This window comes from Gadus chalcogrammus, chromosome 3 (genome assembly GCF_026213295.1).
Source record: "Gadus chalcogrammus isolate NIFS_2021 chromosome 3, NIFS_Gcha_1.0, whole genome shotgun sequence".
Classification (NCBI taxonomy): Eukaryota; Metazoa; Chordata; class Actinopteri; order Gadiformes; family Gadidae; genus Gadus; species Gadus chalcogrammus.
In genome coordinates, this window is record NC_079414.1 from 7,538,628 (window position 1) to 7,560,285 (window position 21,658).

General features: G+C 42.0%; 2 protein-coding genes across 2 annotated transcripts; both read left to right on the top strand.

Moving 5' to 3' along the window:
* The first annotated feature begins 371 nt into the window (after nt 1–371).
* gga3a (golgi associated, gamma adaptin ear containing, ARF binding protein 3a) lies at nt 372–12,009 on the top strand. The gene is made up of 17 exons (XM_056585695.1): nt 372–447; nt 1,193–1,277; nt 1,534–1,609; nt 1,938–2,036; nt 2,712–2,835; nt 2,974–3,077; nt 3,431–3,511; nt 4,817–4,954; nt 7,087–7,168; nt 7,470–7,574; nt 7,789–8,001; nt 8,121–8,203; nt 8,336–8,751; nt 8,948–9,195; nt 9,483–9,652; nt 9,764–9,874; nt 10,346–12,009. The coding sequence occupies exons 1-17, from the start codon at nt 411–413 to the stop codon at nt 10,454–10,456; spliced, it is 2,283 nt and encodes a 760-aa protein (XP_056441670.1). The 5' UTR covers nt 372–410; the 3' UTR covers nt 10,457–12,009.
* A 50-nt stretch (nt 12,010–12,059) lies between these two features.
* sumo2a (small ubiquitin like modifier 2a) lies at nt 12,060–21,621 on the top strand. Its single transcript, XM_056585700.1, has 4 exons — nt 12,060–12,168; nt 12,838–12,969; nt 13,169–13,240; nt 21,099–21,621. The coding sequence occupies exons 1-4, from the start codon at nt 12,148–12,150 to the stop codon at nt 21,162–21,164; spliced, it is 291 nt and encodes a 96-aa protein (XP_056441675.1). The 5' UTR covers nt 12,060–12,147; the 3' UTR covers nt 21,165–21,621.
* Nucleotides 21,622–21,658: the final 37 nt, after the last annotated feature.

A 21,658-nucleotide genomic window follows, 5' to 3' on the forward strand; every position in this document is an offset into this window, starting at 1 on the left:
GTGCAGTGGTGGAAACTAGATCCAATTACCTATAAAGAGCGGTTCATTTTCTATTTAGGGCTTGCGCATTATAATACGACGTTAACTTACATCGCAATGGATAATATTTGGAACGTATTTAAGTAGCATCAGACCTAACACACGCGCGCGCGCGCACACACAAACACACACACACACACACACACACACACACACACACACACACACACACACACAACACACACACACACACACACACACACACACACACACACACACACACTGTATAAAATACGGTATATGCGTCTGAACCATGAATGTTCCTTCCTTCATCCCATCACTTTCCATAATAAATCGCACGAGGAGGGCGTGGGGATGTGTCGTCACAGGTCACGCGGTGTTTGCCTCCACAACAGAAGAAGGGTGCAAATATGGCGGGCGACGGGGAGTCGCTGGAGTCTTGGCTCAGTAAGTATATCTCTATAATGATATCTGTGTCCTATTGCATGAACACTTAAAGTAATGTGTTCATTTGCCTGGCTTATAACAGTATCTTAAAGCGCTTCTACTGGCTCTTCAAGACTGTCACGGTCAGATCAAGTGTTTACCATCACTTGTCAGAATGGGTCAGACGCGGGCTAGGACCTGTGGTCCTAGCTCCTCTGCGAAAACAGAAACCGGCGATGCGAAGTAATTGTCCACGTTGCCGGTCCTATTGCCATTCTAGATATGACATTACAGCTCGCAAATGTCAGCTAGCGAAAGCAAGTGGGGCTAATCTAGCTGACATGGGAGTGTGATCCTACCAAAGCAATCCGTTTTACGCTCACAGTAAGAGCATCAGCCGACGTTTGTTTAGGATAAAATGTGGAGGAACCAGAAACGGGGTTGACTTGATGGACATAGACGAGGTGCCTAGCAGGCCTTCACTGAACAAAGAACAACCGCTGTGAAGCTGAAGAGCTATAGGGCCATCTAAAGGGAATGACAGCGTATGAGCCTTTTATTAATGACTTATCTTAACTATTACAGTCTGTGTCTGTAAGTGTACATGCGGGAGAGACAAGGAATGAGGGGTGATTTTTAGAGCATTACCTTTTCTTAGTCAATATGTTTCCTGTCTGACTGTTTGCCCATTGTTTTTCCTTTTTATTAAGAAAGGCGAAGTCAAATGAAAGCTACATGATGAATAACCCTGTTTGATTATTTCCAGACAAAGCCACCAGCTCAGCTAACCGACAGGAAGACTGGGAGTATATTATGGGATTCTGTGACCAAATCAATAAAGAGCTTGAGGGGTATGGGCATCTTTTACTTTATTCATAAATAATGTGGCAGATACTTCCTGTTCCAGAAGAGAAATCATTTGAGAAATAAACTTGAATTTCAATAAACTCTATTATACATTTCCCATTAATTGTGTGTATGTTACCCGAGGTAACAAGTTGTTGAAGATGCTATTTTTTTTTACAGTAGCTATGCTGGAAGCTGATCTAAAATGTAATGGGCTCATTATAAAACAACATATGCTCTCCTTGTATGTCATTTTTTCAGTCCACAGATAGCTACAAGGCTGTTGGCTTACAAGATCCAGTCTCCACAGGAATGGGAAGCCATGCAGACCTTGACGGTATATAGCCTGACTGCGCTCACATGGTCTTCTCTGGGTCACTGCCACTCAGTCATGTTATAGTGGTGCGCTAGCATGGGGACAGGAATAAGGACACAGTTGTTCTAGACAATTCCCTAATGTGGCTTTTAGGATAATAGATCATCATTGAGTCATTATGACCACGTAGGTCAAATATCTTGGTAATTTGACCTTTGGCCTAACGGTCAAAATACCAAGATAGGCTAAAAACAACATTTGATGATTAAATGTTGTTTTTGTGTGATGTCTAATGCAACGTTGTTGTTATTTGATGAATTCATACTTTTGACCATCTGGTATTCTGCAGGTTCTAGAGGCTTGCATGAAGAACTGTGGTGGAAGATTTCATAACGAAGTTGGAAAATTCCGCTTTCTAAATGAACTGATAAAGGTAGTTTCACCCAAGGTGAGTCCCATTGTTCAGTTTTCTTTAAATATGAGAAAACAAAGAAAACGAAGCCTAGAGCATTTTGTATGAAAAGGGTTTGTCTCCTTTCAGAAAAGGAAATGAAATTAAAGTTGACAATTTTTCATTTGTAATTGTGCAAGACATTTTCCTTGGACATGCTCAATCTTGGCAAACAACATTTTATAAAGCAGTTTATAATTAAAGGGGAAAAATACTCATTCAGGTTTCTATGGTTATTGCTTATTGTTTTTTATCATGTTAGCAGAGCAGACAACTTATCTCAACTTCTCTAAAAGCAGGAGGTAATGACATGATTTCAATGTGCAAGACCATAGCTATTTGACTCAACATCAGCTCCGGCATGTTTGCTTAATCATGCAAAGATTTAAAAATATCTGTGGAAAAACGGACTATGTGTTATGCATGTGCTTGATCAATTGAAAAACAAGGCAAAACAAACTTTTGTTACAGTTTCTTAAGTGATTCAGTCATACAGAAATAACTAAAAGTAGGTTTTCAACGCCACTGGAATAATTGCCTGAGGCTATTTATAACAGTTTTATTTATTTCCATGTTAAGCACTCATAGATGTCCAAAGCACAATGCTGGCGACACTTTCTCATCCTTTGATAGTTCTATTTCTAACCCTTCAAATTGTTATGTTTTTTTCAGTACTTTGGTGACAGAATATCGGAGAAAGTGAAGAATAAGGTCATTGAGATTTTATACAGTTGGACTGTCTCTCTACCTGATGAAGCAAAGATCTCAGAAGCGTATCAAATGCTAAAGAAGCAAGGTAAGCATAAAACCGCTTTAACTAATCATTATTATTATTAACTTGTGTTTTGAGTGTTTTGATTATATTTAAATTGTGTGAGGAAATGGACCTGTTGTTTTCAATCTTCAACTGAATGAGGATGTGTTTTGATTTCAGGGATTGTGTCAGTTAACCCAGAACTCCCTCACGACAACACACTAATACCTTCACCTTCCCTGCGGCCCAAGAATCCTGTTTTTGAAAACGAAGAGAAGAGCAGGGTAGGTATTATTTAAAATGCATGTGCATATTACACATGGATCCAGTTGTATATTTAAACATTTACATGCGTTTCCCTCTGCAGTAATGAGTAGTTTTAGATTTATGTAGATGAAAAGTCTCTCGTGTTATCATTTGTGCTACGGTTACTGGCATGTCCTGACCTAAAGAGGGCAGACCGTTGGTGGGTTAGTGTTGGATCAAGTTGATGAATAGCTCATCGGTTGTTTTCTCTCAAGGCGTTTGAGACAGAATTTCGCTCGGTGTAGTTTCTGTGAGAAACGGGCCATAAGACTGACCTGACCTTTGATAACTCGACTTGGTGTGGCTTGATTGATTTCTCTGTTTTCTATAGAGATTAGCAGAACTTCTCAAGAGCAAAAAGCCTGAGGACCTGCAAGAGGCCAACCGGATCATCAAAAACATGGTGAAAGAGGTCAGCACTGGCATCTAGCTGGTATACTTCTCATGATTGCTTATAGGTCCCATGGCATGCTACTTTATGGATGCTTTTATATAGATATTAGTTGGCCCCTAACACAGTATTTGAAGACGTTCATGAAATTCAGCCGTGGTGCAGAATTACAGCCACTACGAGCCAGTCACACATTGAGCTTTCCCCAAAAGCGCCGTTTAGGTGTCTAGCTTTAGTTCAGATGAGGAGGAGAGAGGCGGGTCAAAGAGGTGGGTGGGGGTGTGGCCCTGAGCAGCTTGCGGCCACGGTACCATGCGCTCTGTTTACAGTGCATGTATCGCAATGGCGAGGCGCACACAGCCTTTGGCCGTGTTCTGTAAATATTCTAGAACAGCCCGGCGGGAGTCCTGGGGCTCTATATCTAAATAATATCATATTATGCATAGATATCTATATCATATACTATATATTATCATTGCCAAGAGCTTTGTGCGCCTCCAGACGATATTATGAATCTCAAACGACTGCCTCGGGTTCTCCGACGTCTCTGGTTCTTCCAGAGACGTCTCTGGTTCTTCCACAACAGATTGATTTGGAAGATGACCTCCACATAACAATTGCAAGAAACAATCACAGGCAACAATCCCTTTCTCCTCCACGGTTCATGTACTTCAGGGAGTCTAAGGCAAATTTCCGTTCCCCCCAATTCCTTCTCAACCATGGCTGAGATAATCCCCACTACGAGTCTCGTTGTTGAAATATCAGAAACGTCAGAGAACCCGACATGTTATGCGTCATAACACCAACAGCAGAACGGTAATCCAAATAACAAAGAAAACACTTGCATTACAGTGTGTGTATTCACACATACACACACATGTGGTGCTCGCACGGTCATTGGGCAAAGCAGAGAAGGGGAGGTGACATGTCCCTGTATGACGACATACAGGGAAAATTCCAAATCGGCGCGTCTGAGCTTTGTTTGTTCAAAGGCAGAGCAGGATAGCTAGTGCTCGTTTTACACCTAACGCCATTTCTAGCTACTGTGGGACCATTGGCGGCCTAGGGGAACTCATATTAACTTTAGAAAACCTCAAAGTGAAATTGTCATGCCATGGGACCTTTAAGATTTTGCTGTGTATTTTCAAACTCAAAACAAATGCCAGATGAGGTGATTGAAAACGCTGTATGTTACTATAGAGTGTCTGTCTGGCAGTAGTTAACTGCCTTTTAGATGAGAAAAACAGGCAGATTAATGAATGGATGAATGAAGGGTATCTCTAAGTTGAAGTACTAAATCATGTCTGCTGTGGGTTCTGGTTACAGGACGATGTACGGGCCCAGAAAGTTACAAAGACGAACAGAACCCTGGATGAGGTGGACCACAGGGTTAAACTACTCAATGAGATGTTGAATCACTTCAGTGAAGACGTCTCCACGGATGGGGACAAGGAGATCATCAGGGTTGGACTTCAAATAGATTCATTTTCTCTTCATCTGTATTTATTATTATTTGTTGACAAAGCGAAAATGCTTAAATTGTTTGAAAATGAGGAGGCTCACAGACAGCTATAGTAGTGAAATATAAACCCCATATGAACTAATTTATACACATCACATTTCACAGGCAGATACGATCTTTGAAGTCATTATTTTAAAGGAACTAGAGTTTCCGCACGCACGTTGCGCACGCTCAACCTCTAGTTGTAATTAAACCCATAGCAATAACGTGGAAACCCCAGTCGATAATCAACAAATTTCTGAGCGCAGTATATAATAAAATTGTGCATATAATGTTACAACGTATACAATTCGTTCACCACCAATGACTTAAAAGCAGTGCCAACATTTAAATATTTTTTAACCATTCAGCGAACAAAAGGCTGATTATCATTTAGGGGGCCACTCAATGACATGCAGAAGCGTCATCAACACGCTCACTGAAGTGGTGTGAGTAATACCGACTTTCTACTCAACAAATGTCAGGATATGTTGTTCACACATACGGCCCATCAGGTGAATCTCAGGACTTGCACGTGTGTCTGAAAGCAGCTAGTGTGTGAGCATTTAATTACATTATAAAATGAAACTTTTTGGTGACCTTGGGTGTCTTGAAAGGCGCCTCTAAATGAAATGTATTATTATTATAAAATGAGTCCATTATGGTGACCGGGGTAATTGTTTCATGGAAAGTGTAGTATACTATGCATGCAAATCAATTATTAGATAGCTTTTACTGTTATTCAGAGCTGAAGAGTGCATTGACATTTAAAAATGCAAGATAACTACTATTGGTTTGTTGAAAATAATAAACATCATTGAGATTAAACATCTCTTCCAGTGTCTGGCCAAGACAGGCAGCAGTAGCCTACAGTCACAAATAGCATGCACACAAAACATAAGAAAAATAAAACAATTATAACAGTCTGCAGGGGGGAATCAATATCGCAAGACATTTGGGGAGGCTCAAGAAGGAGAGTAATATTGCATTTGAGCAACAAAGTGTAGTCTTTTGGTGGACTCTATAGACATAATTCACCCTACTGAGTTTATTGACATGTTTTCGTTGTGCAAAGCAGACGTTCGTATATGGGCACTTTCTCTTTAAAATCACGTGACTTGTGTGTTGATATGCCGGTCGGCGCGTTGTTTGAATTTAACGGTTTTAATATGACGAAATGAACGACCTGCCGTTGCTTGTCGAGGTGAGAAATTGTCTCTTCCCTTCTTTTATCGCAATTTCTACAGTCTATAAACAGAACGTCTTACCTGGGAGAGTTTGTCGACGGCGGAGGCGTTATGTTTAAAAACATAACGTCTTAACTGGGCTAGTGTTGTTGCGGTGTGTGCGTGTGTGTGCTTACCTGCGCGTGCGTCGATGGCAGAACCGTTATGTTTGAAAACATTACGTCTTACCTTGGCAAGTGTCGCTGCTCTGTGTGTACGTGCATGTGTGTTCTTACCTGCACGTGTGTCGATGGCGGAGGCGTTATTTTTAACAACATAACGCTTACCCTGGGCCAGTGTAGCTGCGGTTTGTGTGCATGCGTGTGTGTTCTAACCAGCGTGTGTGTTGATGGCTGAGCCGTTATGTTTAAGGGCTAGTGTAGCTGCAGTGTGTGCGCGTGCTTGTGCATGTGTGTTCTTACCTGCGCGTGTGTCGATGACGGAGACGTTATGTTTAAAAACATAACGTCTTACCTGGGCGAGTGTCTCTGCGGTGTGTGTGCTTTCATGTGTGTTCTTATCTGCGAGTTTGTCGATGGCGGAGCCATTAAGTTTAAAAACTTCTTACCTGTGTGTGTGTGTGTGTGTGTGTGTGTGTGTGTGTGTGTGTGTGTGTGTGTGTGTGTGTGTGTGTGTGTGTGTGTGTGTGTGTGTGTGTGTGTGTGTGTGTGTGTGTGTGTGTGTGTGTGTGTGTGCTGCAGGCTGCTTGGCACATGCGCACATGCGCACATGCGCACATGCGCACATGCGCACATGACTAACTTGCGTAACTGGTGAGACAGGCCTGCTATTATAGTAGTAAGATATTCAAATTAGCATTTCTGTCCAGTTTTGATCCATGTCTGATTTGGGGTCTTTCTTCTGAACAGGAGTTGTATGGAGATTGTGATAAGCTAAGGCAGACAGTTTTCAAGCTTGCCACAGAAACGGAGGACAATGACAATAACTTGGGTAAGGAATGGGGGAAATCCGCCCCCTTTTAATCACTAGAATAAGAAGTGTAAATTGTCCCAAATGCAAAACACAAGATTTAAAAGTACTACAGTTAGCTCGATAAATGTGCAAGGCCCTCACACTTATTTTTGGCCATGACATGTTGGATTTACTCATTTATACAATCAACCAAAGCAACAATAAGAACATACCATCGGACGAGGCTATTGTCATTACATCCAGCACGTGTGTGACAATGTTTTCTCTGAGTGTTTGGTGGCTCCCACGCCTGTCTTAACCTTGTTGCCTTCACCATCAGGGAACATCCTGCAGGCCAGCGATGACCTCTCCCGTGTCATTAACTCCTATAAGAGGATTGTAGAAGGACAGATCATCAACGGAGCGAAAGAAGAACATTTGACTCGTATGCCCATTTTCTGTCCTAATTGACATGACCTGAAAGATGGTCCATTGAATGGCACAAATTGCTGTTGTCAACCTACATTATTTTACGTACATGAATCTATGGCAGATATGCGTGTGTGTGTGCGTGTGCGTACGTGCGCGCATGTTTGTATGTGTGCTTGCGTGCGTGCGTAAAAACAACCTGATGTTGAGTCTTGTGTCCTCTGTTCCAGGCCACAAGGCAAAGCAGTCAGAGGTCCTAATCGATCTGGCAGGCCTGGAACCCCAGGGCCCGGCGGCGGCCACCTCCAGCCATTTCCAGGCCCCGCCCTCCTCCCTGTCCGTCCCTGCAGACCTGCTGTGCGGCGCCGCCGTCGCCCCTGGGCCTCAGGGCTCCTTCACGGCAACCTCGCTGACGCTGCTCGACGAGGAGCTGTTGTTCTTAGGTGAGGACCTCCGAACCCCAACTGGCTGACCACATCGAGAGAGACTGGGCATCACGAAAAGGACTGTGGTGCTTTCTACGTTGGCATCATGGGATGGGTGCGTGTGTTTTTGTTGGCAGGTATCGGTGACCCTGCCCCTGTTGTAAGTCAATCCATCGTGACTAGACCTGAACCCCTGGATCATCAGCTGACATCCTTACAGGTTTGTATAGGTTTATTTTCAATGCCCATATTCTCTTTTAAGGAATTTCTCCTCCGGGGGAATAAAAAAGTTCTTACCTTTCTTTGCTTATCTGTTGTTGCATTCATTTATTTACATTTGTTTCTCTCCCAGGACTCCAGTCAGGACTTTGATATTTTCGGCTCGGTCTCACTTCCCGCCCCGCCCTCCTTCTCCACGTTCCCAGTGTTTTCTACCAACCTCTCCCCAGGGCCTCCCCCGGCCCAGTGTTCCCGCCCCTCCTCCACCTTACACCACTCTGCTGTCTTCTATGGGTCCCCCTATACCAACCAGTCAGCCACCACCGTCCCCAGCCTGCAGTCCTCCTCAGCCGCCACCCTTTCCCCTGCTGGCCGCCAGTCATACAGCAGCACCTCGTCTCTCCCAAGCTATGCTTCAGCGACTTCATTCCAAACGCAGGTCACCAGTGTGCCTTCGCCTCATGCAGCAAGCACTTCCCTGTCTCCCCCAGGCTCAAGTAACGGCATTCTGCAGGATTTGGACTTGCTCGACCTCAGCAGTCACAAAACGTGAGCCAAATAAAACGTATTTAAAAAAAAATCATGGCAACGTTTATAAACCGTTGCTGTCATTAAGAGGTGGATGTTATGTACAAAAGTGCTAGGCTGTTAATCACCAATGCTGCCTTGCCATTAGGGCAGGAGTTCCAGCCTGAAGCTTTTTAATTATTTCATTATTTTTCTTCTTGTCTTCCACTGATCTCAGTACAACTGGCATGCTGGATGTCGCGGGGTTCCTAGGAGCAGCTTCCACGTCCTCCTCCCCCATGCCCCATCTCCTGGGAGGGATGCCAGCAGGACCTCTGGTTCTCCCCCCCGCTAAGAGTCAGGCAGACGACAGCCCGCTGTTGCGCTCACTGTCGCCGGTCCTCACCCCGAGTCAACCCAGTCCAGGGAAGGGCCAGGAGATCTCCCTGTCCAGTGTCAAGGTCTCTCTGGAGGCAATCAAACCAAGTGAGTCACGTCTTGGGTTTCTGTTCAATGATAAGAGGTGTAACCATTCTCCAACCATTGTGTGGAACCATTCTCTTCTTCAATCAACGTTTTGTTGAGAACGAGGGAAGCCATTTCTGGGTTTTGGTACATCAACTACAATTGAATATCAACAACACTAAGCACTATGAAGGAGCTTTTATACATTTATAAATGTATTTGAATCAACTTATAAACTTAATCAAATATTTAAATAGAATGGATTTTGTCCTTTGCCTGACTTTGATTTTGGTTATTTCTGCCTTCAGGCAAAGTGTGCCCGGTAACTGCTTATGACAAATACGGCATCCGAGTTCTGCTCCACTTTGCCTCCGACTGCCCACCAGACAGACCAGATGTACTGGTTATGGTGGCCTCCATGCTCAACACTGCCCCGCTGCCCGTCAGCCACATCGTTCTGCAGGCTGCAGTCCCAAAGGTACAACACAGGATGTGCACATCCACATTTCATTATTGGTCAAATAATAGACATAGACAAATACGTGGCTGGTACTGTGAGCAGTCCCTTGATTTGTTTGCTCCTCTCTAGTCTATGAGGTTGAGACTCCAGCCTCCATCCGGGACAGAGCTGGCGGCATTCAACCCCATTCTACCCCCTGCTGCTATCACCCAAGTCATCTTGCTGGCCAATCCACTCAAGGTGCTGGAGTCTTTCATCAATCGCTTCACCCATGAATAAGCTTCTACCCGAATGGTTTTCGTCATAGTATATGTATAAACAATTGATAGATTTGTTTTGTATGACCAAGGCTAAGCGTATTCTCGCTACACACTATCCAACTTCAAGGGGCTTTAGTTAAATACGCTGTAGGTAAGTTTCGTGAGATGAAAAGAGAAAGCAGAAGCCTAGTTTCAAAAATTTGACGATAGATAACAGAAAACGCCCCTACTACTCGTTTCCCTCCTTCACCTTGTCCCCCCGCCATTGAGAAGTGTTGCATTCACACACCTGGGATTCCCTGAACCAGGCAGGGAATAGATGTCCTGAAAGGCCCCTGATTTATTTTAAATCACCTCTAAATGATAATACTTACTGTAAATCCTACCTACAGCACCCATTTTTGTTAATGAATGCTCAATAGTGCACATCTTTTTGGTTCTGTTTTTGCAGGAGAAGGTGCGGATGAGATACAAGTTGGCGTTCACGCTGGGGGAACAGCCGTGCTCGGAGATTGGAGAAGTGGAGCAGTTCCCCCCTGCCGAGAAGTGGGGTGCTCTATAGCCCGGCTCTGTGTTGGAAGGGCTGCATTAACCGTAACATTCTTGAAACCCGAGCAAAGCAGAACTATAATCAAAGCTTTGAAGTTCAAGACCTTTATAGGCTCATGGTAGTGTCCACCTCCACCTCTGGGAGGGTCATTCAAGCAGATCATTGCAGTGTTTTGGACCTGCTTTATGTCCTTACTGTGGACTTGATTCAGATGTCACCACAGTGCCAGTGCAGTAGTTACAGTGGTTAAGATCCACTTTGGGAAATGGATGGTTTCACACAGAAAAAAAATTCATGCCGGGCTTTAGTTTAACGTGCTACATTACCATTAGGTATACTGTATTTTTCACTTGGCTTGCATTCAAAGGACATCAATCATTCATACTGCAGGTCATTTATACCCTTTTTTGTGACCAACATTTGGTCTATCTTGCGCATCTTGGTTCTTTTAACCAATTGGTAGGAGAAGAAATTGTCATAAGTATGGGAAAAGGCATGACATGTGAAAACTGAATTTGTTTCTGCTACTGACTGTTTTGACATCAGAAGTCACTTAAAAAAACTGTGATTCAAGCATACAAAGTAATTTTTTACTGACCATACTCAGATGAACGTTAAAAAATGTAGGTCCGAAACAGTACAATTCTTAATTCCAGTACTAGACTTTCGGGGGAACCTGGATTTCTGCAGTGGGAAGCAGGACTTTGATATGACTCATGACGTGCAATGTTGGATGGTAGGGATAGGATGGCTGGATGTTGATCGTTTTGGAGTGAGGACTATCACCCATTAATAAACTTGTGCTTGAATTAATTTTTACCTTGTTACCGTATGACTCCGATTGTTAGAGACTTTTGTCCTTTAAACAATGATGGCACAAATGTATTTAGCGAGTTGAGAAGCTGAAGACCCAGTATTTATTTGTTTTGTGTGAGGATTGTGAAATGTATTTTATTTTCTTTATTGATTGTATTGTTTGCTCAATTCTTACCTAAATGCTTGTGTTGCTTTTAATATTATGCTCATGGCAGATCTGGTGGTGCTCAATGTAAACAAACTGGTCAATGAGTACTATTTGATATTATACAAATCAACCTGATTTACCTGACTTCATTTTTTGTTCAGCAAAGGGCTGGTTGGCCAGACCTAAACTAGAACTAAATCATTTGTATAAAGTCATCCTAAATGGCCCTCATTCAATATTATACCCTCTCTAATATAAAGGTTTGATCTGTCGGTCGGAGAGGTCCTTTTTTGTGCGAATAGGCCTTGGTCTCATGTCATAACCTGGGTTAATTCTTCATGTTGTGGCTCTCCTTTCAGACCTGGTAAATTGAAAATTAAAGATAACACTGACATTCGTGTTTTTCTTTCATGCGTTGGTAAGTTATTGCAATATTTAAGTTATTTTATTTATTTCCATAGGCCTACTTCTCAATTGAATATGTGATGTACATATTTTAGAAATAAAAATGCATGGAAATTGGTTGTACAATTATTTGTCTGAATATGTTTTATAATTGGTACGTATATAACAGAGTTTTATCATCAATGTAAACATTGGTTTATCGGTGTTGTGAAAAGCTCAGTCGGGCAGGTCGGCGCAATTAAATGCTTTCAGTACAAGTCTTGCACCGAAAGCAAAGTGGCGCTCATCACCACAGCGCAGCCGCATCAGGTCACTCGCAAACACAACAGCAACCATGGCAGACGAGAAGCCCAAGGTGAGGAGAGTTTCCTTTGAGTATTGTTAATGCTTTCGATTGGGTGACCTAAAGAATTGCATCGAGTGTGTATGCTTATTGGTGTTTTAAGACAATGGATTCAATTTCAAAAATTTGGTTTTGGGAAATCGCCAAACATTGGTGGCCAGATCTAGCTGTTGCTAACTAGCAAGCGGGTTTGCCGAAGGGGTGAGCATGCTAAGCTATTGCTGCTACTATCCGATCAGCGTGCTGGTTAAGTTCCTACGGTACTTTTCTGAAGTTCAGCTCCCTTGATTCAGCGGTAATTTGTTCAGCCTGTTTCATTGTATCAGTTGGCACTTATAGTCGCAGTCAAAATGAATGAATCTGCATTAGGAAATGGCTAATGAATGATACCAGGCCATGGCTAATGCTAGAAAGCTATAGCGTATGCTACCTGGCTAATAGTACAAGGCCGGCAGTGTGCTGCCATCCTCTCAGTCTGGAGAGCGATCATTGCATTCACTGTAAGGTCCATTTAGTGTTTTTGCTGAGATTTGATCTATTCGGTCGCAGTTATGCACTTTCTTCATTCTTTGTCCTGCTTGGAATTTTCACTTACTAATTTTCTTTAGACCACCCACTTTCTTCTGTTCGCAATTAAGAACACGCATGCCTAACCTTAAACCTATGTTGTGTTCCTTGCAGGAGGGAGTGAAGACCGAGAACAATGAGCACATCAACCTGAAAGTAGCTGGACAGGACGGCTCTGTGGTTCAGTTCAAGATCAAAAGGCACACGCCTTTAAATAAACTGATGAAGGCTTATTGTGAACGTCAGGTATAAAGATCTGTTTATATCCTAAATCGTTCAATTAACCATTGGGTTGCATTTGCACATTTTAGCTTTTGTAACTTGATTACACATTGGTTTAAAGTTTTACTTTATGCTCCTGGCCATTAAGTTTGAATTTAAGTCATTCGCATGGAGTTTGCTTCTGTCAATATATTGATTCGCAGCATTTCTCTTTTCCATACAGGGGCTGTCATTGCGACAAATACGGTTTCGATTTGATGGCCAGCCCATTAATGAGACAGATACACCTTCACAGGTATGTGTACTGTGTGGTGGGGCTGATAGGAAGTGAAACTATCTGTGCCTGAAATTATCAAATACCAGGGGTTGACACTAGGGCTGTCAACGAATATTCGAAGTTCGAATATTCGTTCGAAATGTATCCAAAAACGTGAATTCGAACGTGAAAATTAATATTCGAATCTGTCTGTTCGCGATGTCCCTCATAATATTCGAATGTGAAAAAACACTCCCGCGGTACAAGTGTAACAGACTAGTATTGTGAAGAGCGAATGTATTTTATCCCCTCGGGGTTTCCGTACTTGGATATAGGTATTCCAGCTCTCACGCTGTGACTGGGTGACTTCTGATAGGTACTAAGTAAACGAGACTATTTTCCCTTCCACGCTTGTGTCATTCTTGTCATATAAATATCTAAGTGCCAACGCTCGGTTACACAAGCGCCTATCTGCTTTGTGAGTGAGCCTCTGTCTGTTCGCGATGTCCCTCATAATATTCGAATGTGAAAAAACACTCCCGCGGTACAAGCGCCTAACTGCTTTGTGAATGAGCCTCCGTCTGTTCGCGATGTCCCTCGTTTTAAAGTAAGGAAATGCCCAGCAGGAAGCCGCCGCCCTATATATAGGATATATATATATCCCACTAATTTGAACCATGGTTTTGTCGCATTATTGACATATTGACGGCAACTGCGTAAAATAGGCAACCAGATATTCGAATAGTTCGAATTCGTGATTTTTTTCCAAACGAACATTCGAATGTCATTTTTGAGCAATTTTGACAGCCCTAGTTGACACTAAGGTTTCAAAAGCACTTGCCCATCGGGCAAGTACAGGTCAGGTTCAACTTGCCCGAATGTGATGTTCACTTGCCCAAATTATAATCAGAATCGTGAACGGGCCTCTTTTTGCCAGGCACCCGGCCTGGTTTTGTGGGGCTCAGAAAACTCATCCTAGCTCAGACTGAAGCTGAATGTTAGCTTCCACACGTGTTGTGTTTAAAAAATAACAAACTTTTCTTCGTTAATTTATTTATCGAGCGGTCACATCGTGCCATGAAGTTGATTTCAGTCCACCGTTGCAACCTATTAAAGCTCTCGCCAAGTTATATGTGGACCTGCATGATTTGATGCAAATGTACATAACTAAATGTCAGAGGTAGTAGCAAAGATATGTCTTTTTTAACTTTCAAGTTTCTTGTAGCTCTAACTGAATAATCACAATCGCGTTTCTAGTAGTGTTGTCAGTCTCGATACTGGATTTTCTAACTTCGTCAATATACCTGGAAAAATATCGATATTCTATACCATTTTCGATATCGGGAAATGTTTTTTTTCAGGAAAGAACATACCCAAAGTAAATAGAGTATATCTCCACAACTGCAAGGGCGATAATGTCATCTTTGTGCCAAAAGAAAGATTGTTGTGCAAGTGAAATATTCAATGGGGATAATACTTGGTTAATGTGAATAAAGCCATGGAACACAGTATAAGTGGAAGATAACATTTCCACCTGAAATAATTATCAGTTGGTCGTTATCAGTTGGGAGCGCTGTCTTACTATGAAACAAAAATAAAGGTAGATATCTTATAGGGCCCGACCGATATTGATTTTTGAGTGCCGATGCCGATTATTTTCAGAGAAAAATTACGATTACGATTTAATCGGCCGATTTAAAAAAAAAAAAAAAAAAAAAAAAAAAAAGCGGATAAAACATAGTTTTTGATACCTTAAATATACTTTAAACACTTTTGACGAATATGTGAATTGAATGCAGCACCTTTGAGTGTTTTAGAATACATTTACAGTCAAAAATGAGTATTGTAAAATAAATAACTAACTCCCAATGTGCTGCGCTCGTGAGCAGTGACTAACACGTGCGTGCTGAGCAGTATGGTCTCACCGTTAGAGTCTACAGTATAACAAATTAACCTGGCCTGGGACTTAAGGAAAAAAAGGAACAACATGCTCAAACAACGCGTCTTGTGTACATTGGTGAGGTGAGCGCGCAGCTGCCTGAGCGAGCGTGCTTTCATGTTGTACGGTAAAATTCAATCTCCTCCTTTTTTACTCCAGCTAAATTTGTTAGTTAGCAAGGCGAGTAGGAGCGCAATCTGCAGGATACTAAGCGCAATAACATTTAAAAAAAAATAATAATAATCGGTTGTAATCGGCGTCTTTTTGGCCGATGCCGATTATTTTCAAAAAGGCTATAATCGGCCGATTAAATCGGCAGGCCGATGAATCGGTCGGGCCCTAATATCTTACAATTTTGACACTTGACACCTCTATTTAATGTTCAGGGCAAATATAATCGAATGCACCAAGCCAAACACTCGCAAATAAATATATGGCCACTAGATTGCGCTGAAGAATGTTTTCTGATTGTAGGCAATTAACCTATTTCCTAAGAAACCTTCTCTTATTCATTGATTTAAAACACCATGTTTAGTTGCAAAATTTGGCCCAGACACTGGATAATCTGTTTATGGTGGTTTTATTCGATCAGAATCAACTTTGTGGACAAAAATCACAAAGGTAATACATTTTTGGTTGTTAAAAGAAAAGGGGACGTTTCTTCTCTAGTTGTTATTTGCGAGTTTTAGTCACAGAATGATATGGTTTGGACTGTTGGAATAAGTGGAGGCTCAGCTTTCATGTAATATATAGTAGTTTGTGAGGGTCCAGTTTCGTGAAAAAGATTGCTATTGCTGTGCATGTGCACAGTTATGAAACCCAAAACCGTGTTCTTGGATATGACTTTCTTGATAATTTGCCTCCAAAGTACTTCCAAACTGCACTCCTCCATCACTACTCCATTTTCCTTCTACCTAAACCGTTCGCGGAGGCGCTGCACTTGAGATGCGAGCTGTGTTAGCTAACGCCTTCGAATCACTGCCAGAGACCGCACTGCGAGTGAGTGACAGAAGGCGCGGCGGGGCTATATTCGCACTGAAGCGCTGCGTGTCTGTTAACTCGCTTTCCGAGAGAAGAGGAGACAGCGTGCTGATCAATTGCAAATACTTCTGATTTATGTGATTTTGCGGAACAAAATGTTGTTCTGCAGTTTCAAAAAATATTTGAATAAATAGCCTTTATATTAACATCCACACAAAATCCACTTGCCCGTTCGGGCAACCAGAAAAAATCTCTCGACTTGCCCGAACATTTTTTTTACTTGCCCCGGGCAAGCGGGCAACCGTTAGTGTCATTGGCTGTTTACATTCGAGGACTCCATAGAGAATTGCCTTTCTTGACAACCATAAAAGGAGCGGAACTCGCACACCATGTAGCCGATGCAAAAATAAGTTTTTATTGCATAAAAGTGTAAAGTGCTACCCAAAGTGCGTGCAAGACGTATTCAGTCCCATTCAGACCATCCTCAGTGCAAACATACAAAGGCAAAAGACTTCCTTATATAGACTACGCCTAATTGGTGGCAGACATGTCAATCAAAAGGTCAGGTAGGTTGATGTGTTGACTAGACGTTTTAAAAGGCACCACTCACCTATTTAAAATTTTCTTGACAACATGCATGGCCGAGCTTAAGCCTGAATTCAGGCACCACGCCTGAACTCTTTTCAGGCCTGTAATTTGTAATGAATGTTGTGGTTTGGCTAGGTTGGTGATCTTGTACTGTTTATTTTATAATGGGCAGGCTTGCCCAGATGCTGAAGAAGTACTTTGCTCGGTTCCTCTTTAATTTAGTAAATTCCTCCTAAATTCCAATAGTCAAGCGGGCGAGTTTGTCTTATGTGTTTTCTTTATTTCGATAACTTGAGCTCATTAAGGTGCGGCCACACCAGACGCGTATCTCGCGTACTTCGCGTATAAAATCGCCATTTTTTTCCATAGGGAACCATTGGTTTACGCGTGTATTACGCGTTTCACGCGTATAAGCAACATTTTACGCGCGTATGTGGCGTGTATATTTACGCGCTATATGCGCGTATATCGCGTACATTTCAAGAGTTCAAAAAATTGAACTTTTTACGCTCAATACGCATGATACGCATGACGATTAGCCGCGTTGCCCAATCAGCGTTGAGCTTGACCCGACGTCACTGGCAGAGAGTAGTGAGCTTGGACAGAAGCATACGGCCAACATCTTTCTTTATTCTGTGTGGAAATAGTAACATAGTTACGCCATTAAATGCTTTTATGGAAACATTTCTAGCGAGAAATGTGCATTTTACTTTCATAATGTTCGCTCGGTGAATGTGAAGGATGTTTGGTTTGATAGTTATGACGAAGAGGGAACGCTCCGTTCACTTGCATGGACAGAGTCTCTGGTTACTAAGCAACCTCAACGTCTTGGCGGACTATATATCTGCTGATCAACACTACGAATTCTGGAAACACACCAGACACACCATGTGAAGTTATTTAACCCGATTATTGTTATTTATATCCGAGATTATTTAATCTAACCCGATCTAAACTCTATCACCCAAACACGGCGGCGTTTGGGTTTCCTACCTCGGACTCCAGCGCAGCTTATGCTGGGGCAACACACACACACACACACACACACACCCAACCGTGGGGAGCCTCATCCTGGGGCAAGACACACACACAGACACACACAGCCACGGCCGACAACTTTCTTTATTCTGGGTGGAAATAGTAACATAGTTACGCCATTAAATGCGTTTATGGAAACATTTTTAGCGAGAAATGTGCATTTTACTTTCGTAATGTTCGCTCGGTGAATGTGAAGGATGTTTGGTTTGATAGTTATGACGAAGAGGGAACGCTCCGTTCACTTGCATGGACATGGACTCATCTAGGCGAGTGACGTAGGCGCGTATGGCGCGTATTGCGCGTATGTGACCATTTTTGACACAAAATGGTCAGGCAACATTTTACACGCGTATCTCGCGTAAAAAATACGCGAGATACGCGTCTGGTGTGGCCGCACCTTTAGACAGCACTTCAGTGGCATCCAGGGAGACTTATAGAAAGTACATTAATTTCTCTGTCCGGTTTCTACTCCGTTTTTACAATGCCAAACGAAAGTCAAAGACACAATAGGTCTGTTACTTCGATGTAGCAGGGCACGAGGAGCAGAATTATTTGCACTAGTTAGTCCTGTTCCCTGGTATAAAGTAGCAGATATAAAATAAGTGTTATGAGCGCCACCTTTGATTGTAGTAAAGAGTAGCACGGACTACTAGGGATGGGAATCGAGAACCGGTTCTACCGATTCCTTGGAATCATTAGCAAGCCTGCTTAACGATTCCGCTTATCGGTTCCGGTCGCGGCAAATGCGTCGCGACGTCACACACGCTGCTTTGATTTGAGTTCAGAACGCAGCAAACATGTCGCCGCCGAGGAAGAATCGCATTGTGCGTTCACACCAAACGCGACGGGGCGAAAAGATCCCATACAAAGTGAACGTAGAGACGCGTATAAGGGCGAATCTTTCGCGGGAGAAACCCGGGGACAAGTTTTTAGACCAATTGATTTGAAAATGTACAATTTCCTAATACTAGAAGCACTTCTGATCAGATATTAAAGAGTTTTAATACAAACAAACACATTTATACTTATTTTCTCACCCAATGAGAATCGATAAGAGAATCGATAAGGGATCGGATCGATAATCGGAATCGTGAAATTCTTATCAATTCCCATCCCTACGGACTACTGGCATGAATGAAATTATACTATACACTACTTTTTACTCCTCATACTGCTTTTAGATGTAAATATACAACCAAATACTAGCACAAAGGCACCATTGTTTTTTCTGTTAAGTGTGTCTTAGGCTAGGTGTACATGATGACGGTCTGAACAGAAGACGTAAAAGTGGCGTCGCGTCTTCACTTTTTATTCCGTGTTTAGTAGGGCTGGGAATCGATCCGAATTTCCTGGATCGATCCGATTCATAAGGTCACGATCCGATTCGATCCACGATTCGATCCGATTCGATATCGATCTATTTACAGACATAATGCAAATAAATACTGTCCCATAGACAAAACAGCTCCATGTGTTTGTGATTCTATCTGTGTACGTGTAAGAGGGACACAGAGAGAGAAGAGTCAAGAATCAAGTATTTATTTTAGACAAAAATCAAAGTATTATTTGAAATTTAAAATTATTAAAAAAAAAAAAAAAAAATTTTTTATTAAAGATCGATCCAGACATTTTTGGATCGATATCGTGCTTTTTGAGCATGAATCGATATCGGATCGCGGATCGATTTTTTTGAACACAGCCCTAGTGTTTAGACAAGCGTTTTCGGGAGGAAATCTGCGTGTATACGGTGACGCAAAAGTGTGTGGATTTCGATTGGGTATGCATGTCAGGTGGCTAGGTGGTGCTGTGATGCACTATCACACAACACCGCCATGTCTGAGCGCATGCGTAGAATCTTCCTCCTTCTCTTATCTGGGCCACGAAAACCAAAACATAATTACAGATCCTTCTCTGTTCAGTAATACTATCTGTACATACATTTCGTAAGTTTATTAGAGCTGCCAGAGCAGCTTGATGGTCCGACGCATGGAAATAATCCAACATGTTTGTTTATTTCCCTGAACTGGCGCTGTATGTGACGTAAAAGCGTACGCAACGTGAGCATATCTGAGCAGAGTTTTGCATCTTGGCAGTGTAGACGGAAACGCTACGGCGGAGCGTATTCAAGTTTTCCACTCCGGAGGGTGGTTTCAGATTTTTGCGTTTTAAGCCCCAAAAACGCTGTCACCGTCTAAACCAGGGGTTTTCAAAGTGTGAGAGAGTGAGCCCCCCCTCAGAGAAAAAAATTCAGCTGAGCCCCCCCCCCCCCCCCCACACATTTTTTTTTTCTAAAGACCTGTGTTTTGAAAGCTATCTTAATTATTTTACACATTTTAAACATCTCTGATCATATTTTTTAAACATTTTAAACATATTTCTGAAACATTACAACATCTTTGTGCGTTTTTAAACACATTTCTTAACACAATTTAACAACTTTATCTAAGCATGTTTTATCTTAACCTTTTTTTAATACATTTGAACATCTTAATTTGTGTAAACTGCCAGTTTACACAGATTCATTCAGGGTCCCCGACTCTGAATTTTCAGAGTCTAATCAGATCTGCTTTTTCAGTCCAGAGATTCGACTATTCGGCGGGGTTTGTTTACCGGCGTTGCTATGGTGACCTAAATTATTATAAGCAACTGAAAACGATGCCGGTTTGAAACTAAAACTGTGATTCTGAAAAAAGTATAAATGCTATCAAAATTCCGTTTGGATAGTATTGAAGATACAAGTGTGTAGATTTGTTCAATGGTTTGAACGATGGTAAACGGTTGGAAAATGAATGAGTTACGATGTCTAGAAGTAGGTGTATCAGAATGGGCAGACGTCTTCAATGAAAACAGCTGAAAACGAAGCGGTATGAAACTAAAACGGTGGTTCTGAAGAAATTTTAAATGATATCGAAATTCTGTTTAGATATTATTGAAGATATAAGTGTGTAGATTTGTTAAATGGTTTGCACGAAGATAAACAGTTGAAAATTGATTTAGTTAGGTTACTTCTACAGTTGAAGTACGATTGATGATTTGAATCATCGACTTTCAGGTTTTTCTTCGGGTTTATTTTTTTCTCACGTTGCGCCCCCCCCTGAAGAACTCTGGCGCCCCCCAGGGGGGGCGCGCCCCACAGTTTGAAAACCACTGGTCTAAACGAAAGGCACTTCCGATAAAATAGTTGGTCGTTTTTACCTGCAAGCGTCCTCGTGTAAATGGGGCCTTAGTTGGATAGGTATGCTAGAGAGAAGTGGTCTCTGCTCGTTGAAGATTAGTTCAACTAACATTGTTCTACAACTGCTTTTGAAACTTTATCATTCTTCTTGTAAACACTCCAAATTCTTCTTTCAGCTTGAAATGGAGGATGAGGACACAATTGATGTATTCCAACAGCAAACGGGAGGCTCTTCTACTTAAAGACTTTCCCCCCCCTCAACAAACACCCATGCCTGCATTTCTTCTTTCTTTTTTAATGCCTCTTCCTTTTGTCTTTAAATCTCCATGACCAGCTTTTCCATGACCATGTGTTGGAATCCTGTCACAGACGCTCATAGGCTGCAACACAGGGATGGATTCATTTTTATTATTGTGATATTTGTAATGATAGTTGATAGTGCACAACTTGTAAGCTGCATTCAATGTCATATGCTGAACATCTAAAAAAAACACATTTCTTGGTGACATCATAAAGCATAGACATTTACATCGATTGTTTTTTAACACTATTACTCATGCCATATAGCTGTTGGTTAAATTTAATGATGGTGTTGCTGTTCTATATGCCTGTGTTTCAATTTACTCACATTGGTGGTTGTTTTAAAAAATGTACAATTGGAATAAACTGATTTTTTTTTAATAAAATTACTTGTTTGTGTTTATTAAGATGTTTAGTCTTGAGGCTTCCTACTTGT